General features: G+C 44.7%; 1 protein-coding gene across 1 annotated transcript in view; it reads right to left on the bottom strand.

Annotated features, from left to right (window-relative positions):
- ptpn9a (protein tyrosine phosphatase non-receptor type 9a) overlaps window positions 1-14,107 on the bottom strand; it is a 167,161-nt gene that overhangs the window by 6,752 nt on the left and 146,302 nt on the right. The window contains exons 9-12 of the mRNA XM_069902806.1: window positions 13,471-13,540; window positions 11,945-12,023; window positions 8,572-8,722; window positions 6,976-7,183 (exon numbers count right to left, since the gene is read on the bottom strand). Coding sequence (XP_069758907.1) covers window positions 6,976-7,183; window positions 8,572-8,722; window positions 11,945-12,023; window positions 13,471-13,540 — 508 coding nt within the window. The remainder of the gene's footprint in view (window positions 1-6,975; window positions 7,184-8,571; window positions 8,723-11,944; window positions 12,024-13,470; window positions 13,541-14,107) is intronic.

Here is a 14,107-nt window from a genome sequence, read left to right on the forward strand (position 1 = left end):
AAACTATAGTCTTCACTGTTAAACTAACCCTAACACTGAATCTAGCACTATAAATCTAGTGTGTGTGAGTGATATAACCCAAACCATTACAGTCCAGGCCAAAATCTAGAAGTTACTCAAAGTTTAGATTTTCAGATTCAGTGTTGAGGCGCAGGCCTTTGAAATGTGATGCCCACAATTCATGTTGAACTGATGGGAAGACGGGAGTTTGTGGCTGTGACAGACTCACGGATTCTCCTTGCGTTGCCTTTGAAGAAATGTACATCCACGCGAGCTCCTGGACCTTTTGTCGGCGAGACTCGAACTGGGCGGCCTCCATGAAGCTTCCAAGACCCTGGTCACCGGGTGTCTCTCCAAGTAACTTCACTCCTAGTCACACTCAAAATGAAGCACTTTGCTCCTCAAGAAGACCCTTTTGGTACAGGTTAATCTACCAAAAAGGCTCAGTCGTTCACAGAGCCGCTTTGCTCTGAATTCCACCGAATGACTGGCCACATGAGCTGCTTCAAAAAGCTGTTTTCTCTTCAGCATCAGAATGGTTCTCCCTTCACAAAATCACAACGTCTTTGCAAATGTATTGAATTCTAGAACAGACGGTGACAAGCCCTCCCTCAGTTCTTCCAACGTGTCAAATTATCACTGTGACTTGTGTGGTGCTTGTGTGAAATGTTAAATATTAACCGTGACTATTCAGTCCCTCCTGTCTATACTATCCCTAACAAGTGATAATCCCATTTTACTAAAACAGGAGCTTGTAATACTTTATTGTCATGTAATACACAAAATTGCCTTCTGCCCGCCATAAGGCAGACAGTTGACATTAGTGTCGCCTGGTGCCACTGTTCCCTCCAAGGTGTGTGCGCGCACATGCACATTTTGCAACCAGCGCACAAAGGAAACTAATGTGTGCACAAGAGGTGAGTTACCTAAAATAATGATTTCTTATAATCTTAACTAAATATGTTACTTCATAAATGCCATCATATTTGTATAATGTTACAACATAACAATAGTTTTATTAGCCATGAGAGATAAGCTATGCCAAAATGATCCCATGAAACAATTTCAAGTTTACTTTACACAATCTTTGAGTGCGCACAGACCTTTGTCCAAGGAAAAAAATTTGCACAACGTAAGATATTTGCACACATTGATGCCTAAAAATGAGAGGGAACATTGCCTGGCACCCCTTACAGTACGAGAGAAAGAGAAGCAAAAGGGAGGACCTTCAGAGACACTGGGTGTCCGTGGATTCGCCTCCAGATCTCCTGCAGTATCTGCAGCTGCACTGACTCCTGTTCGATCCATCGGCCGCCCGAGCTCCAGATCCAAACCTCCAATACGATCAAGAAGTCTTCAGTGCCTGAGGCCCTTCAAGAGCCCTTCTTGCCCTCAGCATCCCCTCAAATCTCGGTTCCGATATCTTGTTCCCATAAGTCAGTCTCCTGCCTGCAGCCCGTGTGGGTCCATCTACCATTGAGCCCTTCACTGTTGTGGTCACTGTTCTGTCATGCTTCTCCTTTTCAATGTGATGGGGGAATGTTTTCCCCGTTTCTGATGTGCTGTGTCAGTCCGCTACGCCACCTGAGTCTACACCCCTCTCCCCCCAACCCCCATGGCTGCTGCCGAGCACCTGGGCCGCCATCTTGGGCACAGACCCCTCAGTAGCAGGATCATCTGCTCCTTTAACAAACTAATGAAAGCCTGTAAGGAGCCACTGGATTATGGTGGTTGAGCTGGGTCCACACCAGCCGCAGTGCTGTGTCTCTGCTCTCCACTCGCCTGGGTCCACACCAGTCACAGTGCTGTGTCTCTGCTCTCCACTCGCCTGGGTCCACACCAGCCACAGTGCTGTGTCTCTGCTCTCCACTCGCCTGGGTCCACACCAGCCACATTGCTGTGTCTCTGCTCTCCACTCGCCTGGGTCCACACCAGCCGCAGTGCTGTGTCTCTGCTCTCCACTCGCCTGGGTCCACACCTGCCGCAGTGCTGTGTCTCTGCTCTCCACTCGCCTGGGTCCACACTAGCCGCAGTGCTGTGTCTCTGCTCTCCACTCGCCTGGGTCCACACCAGCCGCAGTGCTGTGTCTCTGCTCTCCACTCGCCTGGGTCCACACCAGCCGCAGTGCTGTGTCTCTGCTCTCCACTCGCCTGGGTCCACACCAGCCGCAGTGCTGCCATTTTCCCAGTCACCTCATATTACACCAATTCCAATTTAATCCACCACATTCCCATCAACTCCCGCCAGATTTGACCACCCATGACGTGGCAAGCACTATTTACAGTGTCCAATCAATCTTCACATCTTTGGGATATCTATATAAAACAGCCCTTGAACTAAAACATAGCAAAGCCTAATCCCCCAACATGGTTGATGCAATGCTATACAATCCAAGCATATCAATGAGATTCTAACTAGCAAGAAAGGGGACCCTTTCTTCAGAAAAATGAAGCTTGAGGCCATACAACACTTGATTTTACATCTCCACCAGATGGCATTAACATTGTCCTCCAGTTTCTGCTAACCTGCTCTTCATTCTCCCTCCTTTCTCCTTCCCCTCCCTTCTCCACCTCTTACCTCCTGCCTTTGCGACCGTGCTTCTCCTCACGTGCCTCCCCCCCCCCCAACCTTTTTATTCGGACGCCTGCTGACATTTTTCCATGCCTTGATGAAGGGCTCAAGCCTGAAACGATAGTTATGTATTTTTATCTTTGTGACATAAAGTACACTGTTTGACCTGCTAAGTTTCTCCAGCATTGTGTCTTTACCATGCCACATTACTCTGGGTCAGAGGTCACGTGTTGGATAGTCCGAAGAAGATGCAATTCTTATTCAGCAACAAGTTAGTAAAGCAGATGAGTTTCACTATTACTGAAGTTAGCTTTTCCTGCCAAAAATATCAGATTATTTAATTGATTCCACGTTCAATTAAATTTATTCATTGAATTTTATTAAATTCTACCTCCACTGTGGGATTTGAACCAATATCTCTGGAATACTGGTACCATAATTTAATCACTGCACTACCAGCCTATTCCACTAGCATAGAACATCTCGGGTCCACACGAATTAATTGGTGTGAACTGCATTCAGAGGAAAAGCTGGTGAGAGAAAAAAATAGATGGTGCTGAATAAGTTGGACAAAGGGGAGTATAAGGAGCTTCATCTGGGCACGGTTGGAAGTTGGTCCAGGATAAGCTGTGAGCTGTGGGGATTGTGCACAGAGGCTTTAAGGTGACTGAGGCAGATGGAGAACATGGACAAAAACATTCAGTGCAACTTGTTCGAAATCATCAACTAGTGGGGAAAGAATTGAGGCGGATTGTTCAAATGGTGTTAGAATAAGAAATCCAAGAGGTCTTTCTGGATACCAGTCACTGAAAACACACATGCATGTGTATCAGGCAGTTCAGAAGGGTAATGGTGTGGGAGTCCATATAATAGTGATGTTTTTAAAGGAGCTATAGTTGTATTGGTATTCACTGGAATTTAGAAGGAGAGGGGATCTTGCAGAAACACATAAGATTATGAAAGGCATAGACAAGATAGAGCTAGGTAAGTTGTTTCCATTGTTCCAAAACTAGGGCACTTAGCCTCAAGATACAGGGTAGTAGATTTAGGACAGAGGTGAGGAGGAACTGCTTTTCACAGAGATTGTGAATCTATGGAATTCACTGCCCGGTCAAGGCTATGTCAATAAATATATCAAAGACAAAGTTGGATAGATTTTTACATAGAAAGGGAATTAAGGGATATGGGGCAAAGGCAGGGAGGTGGAGATAAGCCTATCGCCACATCAGGCATCTCACTGAATGGCAGAGCAGGCTCCACGGGCCACATGGCCTGCTCCTGCTTCTATTTCTTATGTCCTCAGCGAGATCCCTGGGGACACCAGGGAATAATGTACGTGCTGAAATCTGGAGCACATGAGGACAGGATGGGAGGGCTTGGACGGGGGCCAGTAGGGGATTGGTGAACCAGGTCGAGGTGAAGGGTGATGGACAGATGGGGAGTGTGAAGGGTGGTTTCTTTGTTCGCTTGGTGAGACCATGTTTAGGGCGACATGGTTAGTGCATTAGTTACCGCAACGCTGTTACAGTGCCAACAACCTGGGTTTGAATCAGAACTGTCTGTATGGGTTTCTTCTGGGTGCCCCAGCTTCCACCCACTCTTCTAAATGTATGGGGTTGTTAGTTAATTGGGGTATTGGGGTGGCAAGGGCTCAGGGGCTGAAAGGGCCTGTTAATGTGTTTACGTCTAAATTTAAAGTTAGAGACACGTTTGAAGCATTGGTCTCCTGTCCCTAGAAAGTATATACTTGCCAGAGAAAGTACAATGATGTTTCACCAGACTGATTCCTGGCTTGGTGGGACAGCCATTTGTTATCAGAATGAATGGGATCTTATGTAAACTTACAAAATTCTACAGACATGGGAGCCTGAAGATGCTGGAATCTGAAGCAAAAAATGAGTTCCTACAAATAGTCTGGATGTGGGAAGATGTTTTCCGTATTGGCCATTTAAAATTGGAGGCAACGCACACAATGCTGGAGGAACTTTGTGGGTCAAGCAGGAAGAGTCAGCGGACATTTTGGGCTGACACCCTTCATCATAGTTTCCCACGGAGTTCCTCTAGCCTTTGGTGCCTTTCTTTCAGTTTTACGGGATCTGCAATCTCTCTTGTTTACTGAAAATGAGACGGTCCTAGTTTCAGGATATGGGACAAAGTTTTAGGTGAGAGATGAGGAGAAATGCCTTCATTCAGAGGGTGGTGAACATGTGGGGAGCTACAGGGGTTAAGGTGTTGAATATATTTACCAAAGAGATCGACAGACTCTGGATGTGAAAGGATGAAGGAGAAATGGAAGGACAGAGGGATATATGGTACTGAGAGAGAGAACTAGCCCACTTCAGAGCACGTTGGAAGGACTGAATGGCCCATATCTGCTGCTATTTTCTACAACATCATAGAGGGCAGTGAATAATGGACACATAATAAAGGCACCAAGTCTCAACATGCATCAAGATACAAAAATCTGGAGAAGTTGACATCCTCCAGATTCAACACTAGGTGGCAGCCTTGGATTGAGGCACAAAGTTCCCGTTGTACCTCTGGGCTGCGAGGGATGAGAAGGGAGCAGAGCTGACTGTTAATGTACGTTGACTGCTAAACCATGTGGACCGTTAACCTACACTGACTGCTAACCTCTTCTCAAAACACAGAGATGCTGGAGGAACTCAGGTGGTCTCACAGCATCCTTTGGAGGTAAAATATATAACCGACACCTCAGGTCTGAGCCCTTCCTCAAGGTACCTCAGTGGAATTATTTCATACCTTGAAGAAGGGGTCAGGCCTGAAATGCCAGTAACATACAGCATCTTTACCTCCTCTGGACACTGTGAGACCAGCTGAGCTCCTCCAGCATCTCTGTGTTTTGACTACAATCACAGTGTCTGCAGACTTTCCTGTTTTACTCTGTTAACCTCCGCTGACTGTGAACTTATATTGCCAGCATCTCAGAGCTTGGTCAGGAAGCAAAACATAGACTTTAGTATTTATACAAAGATTTAAATGACATAAATTATAACTTTTTGGAATTGGAACTATCTCCTATGAAATTATTGGTCTCTTTGTTGTGTGTGTGTGTGTGTGTGTGTGTGTGTGTGTGTGTGTGTGTGTGTGTGTGTGTGTGTGTGTGTGTGTGTGTGTGTGTGTGTGTGTGCGTGTACGCATTTGCGTATGTTTTGGTGTTTTGAGTATGTGTATGTCTGCAGGTGTGTGTATGTGTATTGCTGTTGGGCGTGTGTGTGCATGTGTGTTTTACATGAGTGAGTGTGTGAGTGATGGGGAAGATGAAACAATCAAAGCTAGGGGAGCAGTATTTTACCTGAGTGATGGTGTGAGAGGAGGGGCTCTTGTTGTTTGCCTGATGTTTATGGTCAGGACAGAAGGATCAAGAGAGTGTCTGATGGCTCAGAGTGAGAAAGGAGCAATAGACACAATCTGAAAAAAACCCCACCATACTGTGAGCAGATATTCTGCAGAAATTAATTGGGTGATGATGTGGGTCACATCCAAGCAAATGGCCAGCTGGTAGGTCACATGGTCAGCACAGATGAGTTGGGCTGAAGGGCCTGTGGTTCATGCTGTGCACCGTGACAGGCCCGCACTCTCCAGGATCTGCAAATAAATCCAGAGTAGTGTGGTGGATGGTGCAAATGTATAGGAGAAACCCCAGCGTGGTTTGTGGTCCCACTCTGTCAAAACAATGGGGAGGCATAGGGATGATCCAACCGCTGCACCTCTGCCGAGGTCATAGTGACTGGAATTGGAGGTCAGGGATTGAGGGTGATGATGGGTTCGAGGAGGGAGCGTGGAAGAAACAGGAAATGGCAAACTTAACTTAATCTGTATGTGGTGAAAGCCAGCACATCAACCCAATTGTCAATGGGCCATCGTCCAAAAAAACATCAGTACTTTGCGATATGACTTTCAGGCAGCTTCTCTTGGAAATTCACAAGAAACAGTTGCGTTCCATGACATCGAGGCCTTGTTCCGATAACATTGAAACATTTACTCAAAAACAATTCTCAACCCAATTTTTAAAAAAACTTCCAGTTTCCAAGAAGTAGCTTTCAGTCAAGTCCAAATACCTGTCTGCAGGGAGGTTGATAATAGCAGAGCTGGAATAGTGTTGACTGGATCTGCCAATGCCCACACTCTACTGTAACCTTGGGAACTCTAACTGAGGGAGAGCAGCAGTTGTCAATTGTAGGAATACAATTCAAACTGATAATTAAACCTCAATTCAGCAAACTTGAGGAAGAGAACTGGGGCAAGGTTTATCATTTTTATTTTGTATAATAATGGAATAAGTAAGCGAGTTTTGGAGATGTGGATTGTTAATTCTGAGGGATGTCATCTCTGGCCCACACCCCATCGAAGTGCACAGTTTAAGAATTTCTATGCCCATACCAGTTCTTCCAATGCCGGCACTACAGTGGACGACTACAGGGGGTCCTCCAGGGTGGCCCTTCCACCGGCTGCCCAGGTTTTGGACAGAAAGGCCTTGCTGCTGTCGGACAGCAGAGCGAAAATCGATGAGAGCGGCTGCTGAAGACGGGACTCCATAATCCGGCCAGCTTAGGTACTGGAAGTGAATCACTTGGCGTCTCTCGTGGGTCTGAGACAGAGAGAATTAAAATCAGAATCAGGACAAGCATATCCCTTTTTCGGTTAAACCTAATTTTCTGTTTCCCACTTGGTGCCTCGATGATTTAGGCGTTACCTAGTGTCCAAGATGAGGATATGGATCACCCAAGGATGGTCACAACTCTGGAATGGGGACTGAAACCCCAGCCACAGCTTTGTGAGCCATATTGGCACAGAGACAGGTGACAGGTTCTACTCATCGTCAGATGGCTCTCTGAAACCTTTTATGTCCACTTGTGTTCCTTGACTTCCTCATCGGAAGCATGATTTGGAAACAACGTCTCCTCCTCACTGAAGATCAACATAGTTGCTCTTTGCTATGCTTGCTATACACCCATGACTGTGTAGCTAGTACAATTCAAATGCCCTCTACAAATTTGACAGTGACACCATGATCATTTAGCAGAATCACAGACAGCAACAAGGAAGGGTACAGGAGGGAGACAAATCAGATAGCTGAGAGATGCCACAACAACCTTGCACTCAACGTTAGCAAAACCAAAGAAGGGAAAATCGGGAGAACACAAACCAGTCCTCATCGAGCGGTCAGTAGTGAAAAGTGTTATAAGCTTCAAGTTCCTGGGTGTTAACATCTCCAAGGATCAGTCCTGGGGCCTCCATGTCAATGCAATCACAAAGAAGGCTGACTGGTGATTATACTGTGTGAGGAGTTTGAACAGGTTTGACATATCAGCAAAGATGCTTTCAGACTTCTACAGGTGTACTGCGGAGAGCATTCTGAATGGTTGGAGGTGACGGTGGACAAGACAGGTCAAAACTCCAGACGGTTATTAACTTGATCATCGAGGACATCTATAAGAGGTGGTGTCTGAAGAAATCACCTCTATCCCCTACCACACAGGCCATGCCCTCTTCTCGCTGCTCCAATCTGGAAGAAGGAGTAGGAGCCTGAAGACGACCACCCAGCTGCATAAGGACTGCTTCTTCTCCTCCTCGCACAGTGTAATTGTTGGCCAGCCTTCTTCGTGATTGGATCCACATGGAGGCCTCAGGTCAGGTGCTTCAGCCCATCGTATCTGTCTGGTGCCAAACTAACTCATCCCATACTGTGTGCGGTCTGCAGCCCTCCATTCTCTGCCTGCTCATGTATCTGTCTAAACAGCTCTTAGACCCCGCCGTTGCATCTGCATTGAGAGCAGCGATGGGAAATGAATGCCATCTCCCTGGAGATAGACAAATCCTTCCATTATTTTTCCTAAAATAACAGATAGGTACACACTGCCATCAATGTCAAACTATGACAAAGGACTCGGGCCTGAAACATGGGTTTCCTTTTAGTTCCTATCACCAACCCAGCCAGCCATCCTTCAATAAGGATCAGAAAACAACTGCCCTTACCTCTACATTCTGAATCACTAGTGTTGTTTGGTTATAATGCTTAAAGCTTTCTACTTCCACGTTTCTTACAGAGATGAGTCCATAGTTCCCCTGAACGTTGTGATCCAGCGGCCAGTATTGACCACATTTTTTCCTGCCGCTCTCATCAATTCTAAAGCAGTGAAACACAGTGTTAGAGAACATAATGCGCAGGCATTGATGCAGAGTTTGGTCTGACAGAAAACAAAGGTGAAAATGGTTCTGCTCCTTCTAAAAGTCAGTGAGAAGAACAAAATGGCACCCAGTTCCTCCCAGATGAAAAGTAATATTTGCATTTTAAATCCTTCTCAGTTCCTGAAATGATTAATATGGTGTCACAAGCAAGGGCTCCCTTTGTTGCTCTCCTTAAAAGACGATGATCTCTACTGTTTGTTCCAAGAAAATGAGTGTGGTGTCAGTGTAAACATTGTTTCTCCTGGGCTGCAGTTTTCACTCCATCATCCAAGAACTTTGAAGCTGTGGCCCTTATTTTCCTCCTCTTTCCGTTCTCCGAATAGACCAACGAGAAAGGCTGATTGGTCTCATGTTACCAATTTAATCATGTTTGATGGAAGAGGTAGCAAATATCACTCTTAACAAAGCAATTTCTTTCATTGATTCTTGGTCTTCTGTGATTTTTATTTTATTTTATGGATCCCGAGTAATTTCAGTTTAACAGATACAAAATACGAGCTTGAATTATGTGTGGGTGGCATAAGTAGTTTTAGAAGCGAGTCCTTTGGCCCAACTAATGGGCAGCACTTTGCTATTACAGAGACCCAGTTTGAATCCGGCGCTCAGATTTCCTCCAGGTGGTTCGGTTTCCTCACACATTCCAAAGATGTTTGAGGTTAGTAGGGTAATTGGTCACATGGTGAATTGGGAAGAGGATGTTTGTGGGCATGCTGTATCTCAAAATTATATAAAATTAAATTATCCATGCCATCGAAGTCCAAATTTGGACTATTTGCCTGCATCCCTCTAAAACTTTCCTTGTCTAACTGCCTTTTTAATATTACAATTGTCCTTGTTTCTAACACTTCCTCTAGCAGCTCATTCTACCCTCTGTACGAAGAAGGTTTCCTCAGGTCCTTTTGAAAACATTCCCCTATTACCTTAAATTTAACTAGTGGTGAGCCTCAGGGATTGGTGCTGGGTTTGTCATCTATATTAATGATTTATATGATAATGTGGTAAATTGGATCAGCAAGTTTCCAGATGACATAAAGATTGGGGGCATTGTGGACAGCGAGAAAGGCTTTCATATCATGCAGAGGGATCTGGGGACAAGCTGGAAAAATGAGCTGAAAATGGCAGATGAAATTTAATGCAGACAAGTGTGAGGTGTTGCATTTTGGAAGGACAAACCAAGAAAGAACATACACGATAAATGGGAGGGTGCTGAGGAGGGCGGTAGAACAGAGGGATCTGGGAATACAGATACATAATTCCCTGAAAGGGTTCTATAAAGAGTTCTTGCATATTGGCCTTCATAAATCAAAGTACTGAGCATAGGAGTTGGGATGAGATGGTAAAGTTGTAAAAGATATTGGTGAGGGCAAATTTGGATTATGATGTGCAGTTTTGGTCACCTAACTACAGGAAGGATATCAATAGGATTGAGAGGGCAGACAAGAGTTCTGCCCCTCTCTCTCTTTCATTTTCCCTCTGCCTTCTTCCACAGAGCCAAAATCAATTTTCACCTCTCCTCTTATCCAATTAACACCTTTTGTTTGTTGGCCTGGACTCCCATTCTCCCACATTTCTTTCTCAGTCTTTACTGAGACACCTGTCTGTTTTTTTCTTATACCTTGAAGAAGGGCTCAGGCCCAAAATGTCAGTGATACATCTTTACCTCCTATGGACACTGTGAGACCAGCTGAGTTTGACTAGCATTTACTGTTATTTTTAACTAAATGGAACAGGATGTGTTGTTCTTCAAGTTGATGTTTGGCTTCACCCTGGCAATGGATGTCTAGGTGAGAATGGGAGGGGAATAAAAATAGCTGGGAGCTCCGGCTATTTTATTGCTCCAGGACAGAGAGAAGGTGCTCAACAAAGTGTTCGCCCAATCTCCACTTGGCCTCACTGATGGAGAGGAGGCCACATTGAGTGCACTGAATGTAGCAGATTAGGTTCGTTGTCTACACAAAATTAATACTCGCCAGCTTCACATTTTGGATTGATTTGAGGGATTCTTCACTCCTACAACTTTGGAACTGGACCAAAGAGGCACCTCAGTTATGCAGCACAAATAAGGGTCTAGTACACGTAGGACACTACATCAAATTCTACGAGGCAAGAACTCAGCAAAATCAAGGTTAATCTAGAGTTTTGCGCACCAGTTGTAAGAAGCACTTAGCAACTGCCTGAACACCAAGATGACTAGGCAACAAGGGCAGTTCAGTAATGAAGGAAGCTTCATTTTAATTTATTTAGTTTTAATGATACAGCACAATTGAAGGCCCTCTGGCCCATGAAACCTGTGTCACCCAATTACACCCAATCAAGCCCATACTTTTTGGCAGGTAGGAGGAAACTGGAGCATGCGGGGAAAACCCACAGGTAACAGTGAGAACGTACACACTCCTCACAGACAGGGCAGATTCAAATCTGGGTCGCTGGCACTGTAGTAGCACTACGCTAACTAAGTGATGCAGCAAAGGATTGGTGAAGAGCTGAGGGTAGCAGCTGTCAACACTATTCAGTATAAATCATTATTTTGGAAGCGATGGAGCCACAGGAAACTCTGTTAAAGCATGTCAGCCCTGCAATCCACAATATTAATCACCCACAAACAGGGATTAGTAACGCAGTCTTGATGGGATTGGACGAGAACTGACTTGGAAGAGGAAGGGCCAAGTTCACAAGGACAACACTCCAGTATTAAACCACAGGGATCAGACGGGGGGGGGAGGGGGGGGGGTAACATCCTTCAGGAGGAACAGTAGCATATTCATAGGACTTTCTCGCACGGTTTAAATAAATATTTTGCTCTGTACAAATATCAAGATCAATGGAAATTTTATAAAATTACTCAAAGTAGTGTGTTCCATCAGGTTAACTTTTTAAATTTGCAAACACTAACTGCACCCAATTTTAACTCCCTCCTTGGATGAAGAGCAAGACCAGTGATGAGATTAAATTTCCAAATACTCATGGTGAAGAATGACCAGAGAGTACAAGCAAGGACTTATTTCTGTTACAAGTTTAGAGTGCCTTTGCTTTGATCGTTAAGCTGAAACAAATGTGATTTCCAGAAGCTAAAACATCAACATTTCCTGTGGTCAAGAGGTTAAAGTCTCAGGGTTGCACGGTTTTGTGCATTATTTCTCACAGAAGTAATTCCCTTTACCTTGTAGTCATAACAATTACCAGGACATGTTGTTCCCATACCATCCTCCAGAAGTCATTATATGTCTTTTCCAATGGTCCTGGAATAGAAAATAGAAAGGCTGAGATTGAATAAATTAGTTTTATAACCAAAGAGCAGTTGATTATTCAAATTTTCATGAGTATTAGGACAAGGTAGGTCCATGTTTGAACACTAGCAGCACACTCATGGCCTTGTAATCTTGGCAAGGCAAAAGGAACGGGTCTAACCCTCCCAACCACTCCAGGAGATTATATGAACCAAGCATTATCCATGCTGCTGCGTCCCCTCAACAGCACCCACCCAAACCCATGACCTCCACAACCTCTTAGGAGAGGAGCAGCAGGGTTTCAGGAACCTCACCAGTTCCTTGGGACGTATGGGTTGATTTTAGACAAAGAAGCAAATCTTTTGTTACTCTCTTGAGAGGGAAGGTAGGTTACCATGGATCTCTGATGGTGAATCCCATCATGTGACTCATGTAGATTCCATTCTTTCACTACTGAGGCTCTGGGCCTGACGTAACTATAGAGTCAGGGTGAGGATCTGGTGTCAGTGTTTGGAAATGGTGCAGGTCCAAACTGCTGCCCTAACGATCATAACAGATGCCTGACAAGCTCTGCTATACGAGTTAATGGCATGTGGGGACCTGTATGTAGCACCACTGGAGTCAGAGACCCTAATTCTCCAGCCCACTGCTCTCAAGAACACACTTGAAGTAATACTTGAAATAGCTTGGTTCTCAAAAGGGTACACGTTCCTGGAGGTGGGAGGGAATATTGTAAGAGCAATTGGTAAGGCCTACGGAACACTGAGTAGATTACAATATGAGTGTTGCATCCAGCGCTGGTTATAGGTGTAAAAGTCCATTGGAGGTTAGCTGCAATTGTTTCAAAATGGGGGCTGGAGAGGTTGTTCTCGTTAAAGAAGGTCACATGTTCTCCTTAAAGAAGGTCACATGGAACAAGACCATGATTGGTTCAGATAAGCTGCATTGTGAGAAAGGCATGCTAATTATATCTAGTGTAAATGGCAGGTGGGAAAATCACTGGATGTTAGTGGGCATGTGAGAGAGGGTGGGTCACTAGGTAGGAAACGGGGGTATGGGATTGATGGGTTTACACTGAGAGCTGGCAGAGGCGATGGGCTGACTTTCTGTTTTCTCGAGCTTTTTCCACTGAGTCTTCACAGGATTGAAAAGACGATGCTGAGACATTTCAGAGCCAAAATAACCTGATCCAAACGTCTGCTGACAAAGAGTTTGCGCTTCTCATCTTTTGACAACATTCTACATCAAACCATCTGTTCTTTAGCCCAGGATAGTTCTCAATTTACCACGTGAATTGAAACACTCGATCTTGATGAATCTTGCAGCATTACTATCTTATCTAGTTAGTTTAGGTCAAGTAATTAGTAGGTCTCACAATTTGTGAAGGGATGGTTAAATTTTACTGTTTTGAAAACAAAGTAACGAAAAACAATCACTTTCCTCTTGTCGCAGAACTGACCTTGTGTACCAATGTAAGCATTCCTTTGTTTATAACCATCCATGAAACTGGCATTGATATAATCTGTTCTCTGTGGGAAGAATACAATTGCACGTTACTTCAGTGTGCAGGCATCATAATTAAATAATTTCATTTTGGGGAATATTTTAAATTTAAATTTAGACATGCAGCACAGTAACAGGCCCTTCTGGCCCACGAGCCTGGGCCGCTCAAATAACCCCAATTAGCTCACAACCCCCGAACATTTTGAGGGTGGGAGGAAACCAGAGCACCTGGAGGAAACCCACGCAGACATGGGGAGAATGTCTAAACTCCTTACAGACATTTTACTGAAAATCTTTGCAGAAAATAAATACAGAAGCTACACTGCAAGATGCACACCACTAGTTAGTCACAGAAACAGGGTGGTCAGATTACAGTCTGCCAAGTATTTAAAAGAGCCGGCAGAATTCTGGTAAAAAATATTGTGGACAGATGAGACCATGATTAACCTGGATCAAAATGATGGCAAGAGCAAAGTGTGGCAGTGTAAAGGAACTGCTCAAGAGGCAAAGTGAAACATGGTGGTATGGATGCTGTGGCCTGGGCATGTCTGGCTGCCACAGATACTGGGCACTTATCTTCATCCATGATGTAA

Source organism: Narcine bancroftii, chromosome 11 (assembly GCF_036971445.1).
Source record: "Narcine bancroftii isolate sNarBan1 chromosome 11, sNarBan1.hap1, whole genome shotgun sequence".
Taxonomy (NCBI): Eukaryota; Metazoa; Chordata; class Chondrichthyes; order Torpediniformes; family Narcinidae; genus Narcine; species Narcine bancroftii.